At 37.7% G+C, this 9,619-nt stretch overlaps 1 protein-coding gene across 1 annotated transcript; it reads right to left on the reverse strand.

Annotated features, from left to right (window-relative positions):
* Positions 1 to 8,657: 8,657 nt before the first annotated feature.
* On the reverse strand, positions 8,658 to 9,167 carry LOC113360578. The gene has a single exon (XM_026604075.1). It carries the CDS (start codon positions 9,165 to 9,167, stop codon positions 8,658 to 8,660), a length of 510 nt encoding a protein of 169 aa, XP_026459860.1.
* Positions 9,168 to 9,619: the final 452 nt, after the last annotated feature.

Raw genomic sequence — 9,619 nt, forward strand, 5'->3', positions numbered from 1 at the left:
TCGAGGAAGCGAGAGACATGTTCTCGAGCATTGCCAGTTCCTCATACAGAGTGAAAGTTGGAGAAATGTAACCTTTTGGAAGGGGAATCCTCTGCGTAGTGGTAGGATAAGGAAGTTGGTGACGATGGACATGTGATGTCTTGTCTTTTCCACGGTTCTCCAGAAGGCGCTCCACGTCTTCCCGAGTAACGAAATTTGATGGTTTCTTTGCTGATGAATCTGTAGCTTTGCCAGTTTCATCATCATCCACTGTATGGATTGGGATTACTTCAGGATCAACAACATCTGAGGATTCTCCTTATCTTTTCCCTTTTCTTGAGTCTTCTCTATCATCTTATCAGTAAGAGTTTTGAGATAATTACACAGCTCCTTCTGTGTAGCATCCATGTCAGTCTGATTCTTTGTGAGAGTCTCCTGCACTTTGATAAGATCAACAATGGTAGGTGGTGGATTTCCTATGACTTCTTCAGGGTGTCGACCGAACAGGGGATGACCTTCAGTGTAAGGAGGAGCAATGTCACCACCATCAGTGTTGGAGGACGGAATCGTTTCCGGGATATTCTGATTGTCATTGTTGTTGTTGCTGGTACTAGCGTCGTTTGTGTTGGAACCTGTAACTAACCCAGACCTAAGACCAGCCATCTTGTGAAATCGTGAGATTGCAACTGAGAGATTAACCTCCCACTGTGGTCGCCAATCTGTGGATGGGGAAAAACGATTTGCTGGTTTTTACGGAATTGAAGAGTCGACCGTGTGGAGACTCCTTGAACCGAGCGAAATGTTGAACCTCACACAGATGCACTGCAACAAGGGAGTTCTTTAAGTTCGATAGATCAATATGTAAGACCCCGACCTAAACCAAGAACAATGGTCGTTCCAGAGTCAATTCGGTCACAAGAAAGGATGGGTTGATCGGTAGGAGGGAAGCTGAGAAATGCGTGAGGTCAATGGTGATCTGAGATTGTAGTTGTGTTGTGAATTCAACGTGAAAATGCTCCGAATGATTGAATTTTTCTCAATTCAGAGTAATTTCTGTGAGTTCGTGTAGACGATAGATTGTCTGTATGAACTTTGATGAGAAATTGCTCGTTTTGGCGAAATGTTGTTCGAATGTTCGAAAACTGTTGTTCTTTCAATCAGGATTCAGAGACATTTTATAATGCCGGAGTTGAAAACACCATGATCCCATGAAGTGTGACAGTTGCTGGAATCAGAGAATGGGAAATGGGAAAATCGTGTTAAAACCAATTACTCATCGTGCGAAGACTTGGTTAACTTTTCACCCACTACTTTTCTGATTCTTCCAACTGATTGCACGACTTGCTCACATTCTCATCGTGGGTGAACACACATGTCGTAGACCGCCAGACCAAAACCCTAATTAATATCCCCCCATGTGACATGATTGAAATCTCGTGATTGTGGAGTCAGTTGCTGACTTTATGGGACGATGAGTCCATGTAGCGCTGAGTCGAACATGATTAGAAAATGTTCTGAAACTCATGAGTTTAACGTGTCTGCTGGGAAAAGGTATCATTATAACCTAAGACGAGCAAAACTGTGTTGCTAGATTGTTGAATATTGATAGTTGAACCAATATTCTTTGATTTGAGCAAATATTGCTAGTCTGAGCGAATATTGCTAATTGAGTAAATATTGCCGGTTCGAGAGAATATTGCTAATTCGAGCAAATATTGCTATTTTGAACAAATATTGTTCTTTTAATGAATTGTTGGTAGCTGAACCAAATAAAATATTAATTTAAGTTACTGACTGCTGAGTCGAGCAAAATAAATATGAATGTTAATCATGGAATCAACATAAAATTATTAGAGTGTTTGAATCTGCTCAGAATCACGTTTCTGCAAAGCTCTGGATTCAAAACCCTAATTTTACCGAGATAATGATTTATTGCAAATCACATGAAACCAGCTACATGGGATGACGGGTTCACCATATAACGCCTAGATGCTCGAATGAGCAAAAACACCAAAGTCTCTTGAGGACCAGTTGGTGAAAGAATGATTAAATGTTGGTTCAATCATTTACTGAAATAATGCTCGTGTGAGCGAAAAATCATAAAACTTTTTTTATGGTAAGTATGAGGGACCGACCAAGAGGTCATGAGACCGGCTCTTGGTGGCCGTGGGACCAGTAGATGGTCGTTTGAGCGAACTTCCAATTGTTTGGAAAGAGTTCGAACCTAATATGAGCAGCTGAGCAAATTAGGTTAAAACCATTAAAGCACGCAGGACCAGCTGTTTGCAAGCCTCAGGGTCACCCTTGGTCGGTCAAGGGGATGTGCCCGTGTCACCATGATGTACGTGCTTAAGTCCTGAGAATTTTGATATTTTCTGATGCACGTTTGAGCAACATTCGAAGAAAATATGCAAAATCCATGGTTTTGCTGAAACCGGCAAAAATACATGAGATGATGGAAATAATAAATAAACATGAAATCACTAGGTGTGGGACCGGCCACGGCTAGGCCATGGCCGGCCGGCTGACACGCGGTCCCACATGCTTTCCCCAATTTTATGTGATTTCATGTATTTTTCTTTGATTTTAAGGGAAATTCCATGAAACTGGAGAGTTTGGCGAAATTAAGGAACTTCCATGAGATGAGAGACATAAATTAAAATATAAAATAGGGAATGAGGGTGTGGGACCGGCAATGGCCGTGGCATGGCCTGCCGGCCAATGGGCGCGGGTCCCAAGACACTCTTCCCAATTTTATGTAATTTTGATGATTTTAGATAACTTTTTATAAAATCAAAGGGATTTGTTGAAAACCAAGATATTTTGTTGAAATCAGGAAACCAAACACCAAATAATAATAAAATAGTGGGCGTGTGGGACCGACTAGGGCATGGCCGGCCGGCTAGAGCCCGGTCCCACAAGTTTTCCTAATTTTTTAAAAATTTTCATGATTTTAGAGAAAATACATGAAATTAGGTAATTTTAGGGAAAATTCATAAAATCAAGTAATTTTCATAATTTGAGAAAGAATAATAAAATAATGGGACGTGAGGTGCGGGACTGGCCACGGCCAAAGCATGCGGCCAGCCGGCGGTCCCGCGACACCTTTCCCTAATTTTATTATTTTTGATAAAATCATGTGATTTAGATAAAATACATGAAATTAGGTAATTTTCATGATTTTAGGGAAAATTCATAAAATCAAGGAATTTTCATAATTTGAGAGAAATAATAAAATAATGGAGATGTGAGGTGTGGGACCGGTTACAGCCAAGACATGGCCAGCTAGTGCTCGGTCCCGCGACACCTTTCTCTAATTTTATTATTTTTTGATAAAATCATGTGATATAGATAAAACACATGAAATTAGGTAATTTTCATGATTTTAGGGAAAATTCATAAAATCAAGGAATTTTCATAATTGGAGAGAAATAATAAAATAATGGAGACGTGAGGTGTGGGACCGGTCACGGCCGGCTGGTGCTCGGTCCCGCGACACCTTTCTCTAATTTTATTATATTTTGATAAAATCATGTGATTTAGATAAAATACATGAAATTAAGTAATTTTCATGATTTTAGGGAAAATTCATAAAATCAAGGAATTTTCATAATTTGAGAGAAATAATAAAATAATGGAGAGGTGAGGTGTTGGACCGGCCATGTCCAAGACATGGCCGGCTGGTGCTCGGTCCCGCGATACCTTTCTCTAATTTTATTATTTTTTGATAAAATCATGTGATTTAGATAATTCCTTTGAAATAAAGGAAATTTGCTCGAACGAGAGGATTTTCATGAGATCGTGAAAATAATAAAAACATGATAAAATATAAAATTGGGCGCGGGACTGGTCACGGCATGACTGGCCGGCTGGTGAGCCTAATCTCCTGGCGCTTTTGCTTAATATTTTATTATTATTATTTTCCCTCCCTATTTTGCATAGGTTCCTCGTTCGTTCGTATTTTTTAAATGCTCGTTCGTGCATTCAAAATGCTGGTCTGTGCATTATCTGCTAATTACACTTGCACCATTTTCGTCAGGGCTTATTCGATGCTCAGATGCATGTTTCGTCGAATATTTATTACTAACCTGTGGAATTCTGCTGGGAAGAACCACAGATTGAAGTAACGAAATATAACGAGGAATCGTAGAATATTGCTCGATATTCAGGCGATTAATTGACGACTCGTAGAATATTGCTGGATATTCAGACGATTTGAGATAATTAATTGCTGGCTCTAGAAGGGCTTCATGTCTAGGAGCATTAATATCTGCGGGTTGAGCAATATGAACTTGCTGGAGTGTCATATTCCTCTTGCATAGTCGGGGAAAACCTGGTTACATCCCGAAGACGTTGTCGCTCTATACTAACAGACATGCTGTCTAGGAGCCGCCCAATCTTTCGATTCTATACAGCATGGGATGTGTCGTGGCCTCAGCTGAGAGACTACACATCTTCATCTTCTCTTAGAGACTTTCTCCATCAGAGGTGGCATGAGCTTTCATGCATAGAGACATGAGTCTCGATACTCATCCGATTGACGGATCTGGAGTAATTACTGAAATTGCTCAGTTTTCGTAAGATATGCCGCGGTCTCAGCCGAGAGACTACACATCTACACGTACTCTGAGAGACAGCCTTCTCAGTTTGAGATTTATGGCATGAGCTTTCACGCTTTAATGAGAGACATGGGCCTCAATACTCATCCGGTTGCCGAATCTGGAGTATAGTTTTACAATTCTACCCTTTGTCGAAAATCCACCATCTACAACGATCAAGGAAGGAAAAAATGAAAATGGAACAAGAATCCCAATACCAAACAATTTGGGAGTATACTCAACAACCGAGTTATCAAATGGAAGAACAACTCAATTTGTAAAAGCTTCATCAACAGACTAATCAAATGCATCAACAACAAATGCATTTAGATCAAGACAATGCAATAATGTCTATGGACCTTAGTCGATTCCCTCTCGACGAAAAAAGATATTATCGACGCAACCAAAAGGATATCTTGAATAAGATGAATATAATCAGCGTTGAAGATTCAGAAGATGACGATGTAATCCATTTCTAGCTGTTTTATCTTTTATTGAGTTTAGTTTTTTAATTTTTAGTCTAGGTTTAAATTGAAAGTGTTGTCCTAAATTTGTAGTTAGTATTGTTGTTATCTATATTTTAAAAGTGTTGTCTAAATTAATTTGAATTGTTGTTTGAATTAATAAAAGGTTTGAATGTGTTCTAACGAAACGATTTTCGTATTCAAATAAATAACTTCATTATCACTTTATTAAACTAATGTTCATTAGTAAAGTACAAAAAAAAAATTACAACAGATCATTCGATTAAAATTAATAACTTCATTATCACTCTTCTAAACGTGGTGCACGATAGGTCTGAATACATTACATGTTATTATTTTTCTTGGTGTAAGATTCAACGATCAATGTCGCTTCGATATAATAAAACTTTTCTCCTCTCCGGGATTTATAAGCCTCTTGTGAAGCGGACCTGTCCCTTCTGTACCTACGGAGAAACTCATTGTACTAGATGCATAATTTCATAACATGATTTGTCCTTGAAAAAATGTGGGATGGTTCATAATTAAAGTGTGGTTGTTTGCCCGTCGGTTTAACGAAAGGACCCCAACCAACATTAATCCAAAATACATTTTGATCATTAGGATCTTCTGGAAATTCATCCTTCAGAAGGTAAAGTTTCTAATCCATTCCGTCTCTTCTTCAACATCCTTTAACCTTGCCCTCATTTTCATTTGTTCTTGACCTCGTTTTTGTGCCTTGAGCTTTTCTTCGTATTCTGTCGCAGCCGATGATGAATCTTTGGTTTCTTTTGTGGATTTTCGTTTGCTTAACATTTCATCCATCACATTAATAAATTTGGTAGGTGATGAAGACGTTGTTGCTTTCGCAGTAGCTTGATCTCCTCTTTTGCTTATCTCTTTTTCCATTGCAGCAATTGATTGGGTGGTTCGTTTGCATCTTCTAAGAATCTCTTCGACTGAGTTGATCATTTTTTATCGATTTTCCATTGAAGAATGGGTAGAATGATGCTGCAAAGAAGAATGGGTAGATTGATGCTGGAAAGAAGAATGTGTTATCTTCCCTATATAGGAATCGTTCCCAATGGATCTATTCCTTAAAAGTCGTGCCCAACGGCTCTTTTTCTCAACAACCGAGTCCAACGGATCTATTTCTTAGAACTGGTGTACAGCGGCTATATATTTCGTTCTATAAACATAGAACATTTTTTCTAACCAACATAATTCTCAATTCATTTTCAAATATAAACATCAATCATGTATTCTAACAGTTCGAGTAGAAAAGGAAAAAAAATAGTATGTGTGGAAGCAAAAGAGGTTTGTCCGTGTTGTTTCATGGATAATCATAATATGTTTCAATGCCCATGGCTATATACAAAATGTCCAGAACGAGGTTGCACTGGCACTAGGAAGGTAAAAGAGTCGATACCGGAGAAGATAAGGTATTTGGAATGTGAGTACGCTGAATGTCCTGGAGAAGCACAATGTTTGGAGGATGCAATGAAAGATGCAATCAAACAAGAAAAAGTTTACTAACTCTGCAAGAACTTCAAACTAAAAGGAAAGGTTGAGTTTGAATGCACCAAGGGGATTCCCTGTGAAACTGAGGGTTGTAATTTCTTTATGGAAATGCACCGATCTAGTGCAAAGAAACATATGGAAAACGTTACTGGAAATGCCTTGACTGTGAAATGGTGGCATGGGATGAATAAGTGTTGTTACGATTTAGTTTAATCAAGAGTTTGAATATCAATTGATGTAATGTGCTTTTTTATAATTAGTATGTGCTGTTGTAAGAGTTTAAATTTGATCAACATGATGTAACGTGCTTCTATAATAAATAATAATAGTTATTTTCATATTCATATAATTAACGATTACATTAAGCATGTGCAACCAACATTTAAACCAATAGGCGACCCTATTGGACGAGTTATGTCTCGTGAGGGTTTACAGAGAGATATACCCACAAAACCTATCATTATTTAAATTATTTATTCTTCATCTGATGATTCAGAGGATGAATCTTCAAATGGGGAAGGGTTATACTCTGAGAAACCATTTTTCAGAATCACATAACAGTTAAAAAATGTAAAAGGTTTTCCCTTCTTTTTTAAGTAACTCTCCAAAGCTAAATGCTCCTACAAAATAAATAAAAAAATATCAATTCACAATTCAATTATTCAACAATTCAGTACACATACACAAAAAATTGTTGGATACGTAACCGATAAGTTTCTTATGATTTCTGAAGGTACTGCTGCCCTCCATAGATATAAGGATCTCTTTGTCGATACATATACTTTCATGTCTGAAGTGATAACGTTTAACCTTCTTTTCAGATACTTAACCGTTCTTTCATTAGGATTCCTGTTATGTATAGTCAACCTTTGTATCAACTGCTCTAAAAGATTTGTGTTATTTAGCTGTTCATTTTCTTCTTCATTCTTAAGTAACTATAATTAAGAAAGAAAAGTGTTGTAGATAATAAGTGTTTACAGTTTGATGATGGATAAGAGAATAGAGTTGCTCGAACTAATGTGTTCATTGGTAAACAATATGTGAATCCTTTACACATGGTGAGTATACATATGCATACACTGTACAAAGAGATTTCACGGATAAGTATACTAATCCGTATACTGTTCAAAGAGATTTCATGGATATGTATACATATCCATATACTATACAAGGAATTTTAAATAATTTAAACCATATGCCATCAAATATAAACCTTAATCATTTGCATACATAACTGAAGCCCAACAAAAATTTAAAATCTGGTATTACATATGCATGTAACATTCGAAATCTTAAAACACAACAACATTGAAATACATCCTATGACTCAACATCCTCCTCATCATACATACCCGCATCATCGTACGCAACCTCATCGTTATCGTCAGAATCGTCCTCATCATCGTCCTCATCATCGTCATAATCCTCCTCATCGCTAGAATCATCATCTTCATCTCCATCATGTTCATATTCGTCTCCCACATGACCGTCTCCTTATACATGTTCAACTGCATGTTCAAAGTCATCTAGAATTTGATCATTGTAATCCCCATAATAATCAAATACTCCATCATCAGTTTGATCAAGAACTACTTCTTCATCTAAGTTCGTATCATCATAATCTCCTTCTGATGATGGAAGTACCACGTATTCCATATCTGAACCCTCCAAACTAGACATGTCCCCTGCCTGACCTCCTCTACCAGGACGCGCATCTATGTGCTTGAAAATATCATCTCTTTGTTGTAGGTGTAATTCTAGGTTTTTCAGAGATGACATAAATATACGACCATTATTGGTAGGTTCCGGAAGCGGAACAGCAACAACTCTTCCCCAAACTGTATCCCGACGTTCATGCTCGATAATCATGTTGTGTAAAATAAGACAACATTTCATAATTAGGTTCAAGTCAGATTGATGCCAATACTTACATGGAGATAAGAAAATATTATGAATTTACCCTGGAGAACTCCAAAAGCACGATCGACATCCTTTCTTTTAGCCATTTGATACTTATTTAATCTCACATAGTCTGGAATGTCCAATGTCTGAGAGAAAGCTTGTACAATTGTAGTCAACTTGGGATAGATACCATCGGCTAATAACCCATATTGTACTGGTGACCATTGATGACATAATTGCATGGAGGTGCTACACCCTTTAGCATGTTATCAAAAAGAGGAGAGTGTGCCAACACATTCAAATCGTTGTTGGATCCAGGCATTCCAAAAAAAGCATGGCAAAACCACAAATCGTATGATGCCACCGCCTCTAATACCAAACTACTCTCTTTATCTTTACCCCGGTAAGTTCCTTGCCAAGATACCGGACAATTCTTCCATGGCCATTGCATACAATCAACACTACCAAGCATTCCAGGAAAACTGCGGTCCGCATTATCTTGTAGCAACCTCTGAACATCTTCAGGAGTGGGTTCACGCAAATATCTTTCTCCAATAGTCATGCAAATGGTGTGGCAAAATATTTTTAGATACATGTATATTTTGGTTGCACCCATACGAGTGTAATCATCAACACTATCAGCTGGCGTACTTTTGCATAAACATTTCATCACGACAACTAATTTCATATACGGAGAATGCCCCATAGTACCGGTTGCATCTGGACGTTGTTTCCATTCTGGATCAACTTTAAGCAATTTTCCTAACAGTTTCTAGAATAAGTCTTCCCTCATGCCTAGACGTTGTTTGAATTGTCTTGAGGTATAACCAGTTCCAGGCGTAAAATAATCATTCATCATTTTGGCATCATGCCACATTCGATCACGCGTTATTACACTACGTGTTTGTACCTCCCTTGGTACAGGTTGTCTAGTAATACGCAATCGTTCATCCAAACATAGTTGTGTAAACACTAACAAAGCTTTCTCTTCCTCATCACTAGAGGAATCCAAATATATTCCATATTTAACTCTCACATAAGCACGCATTAGACTCAAAATGAACCTTTGCAAACAACAAAATAGTATTAGTTTGTGTATACCATACATAAATACAAGTCAATCAATTTTCTACATTGCATATTCTAGTTTTCAAACAT

This window comes from Papaver somniferum, chromosome 3, assembly GCF_003573695.1.
Source record: "Papaver somniferum cultivar HN1 chromosome 3, ASM357369v1, whole genome shotgun sequence".
NCBI classification, from domain to species: Eukaryota; Viridiplantae; Streptophyta; class Magnoliopsida; order Ranunculales; family Papaveraceae; genus Papaver; species Papaver somniferum.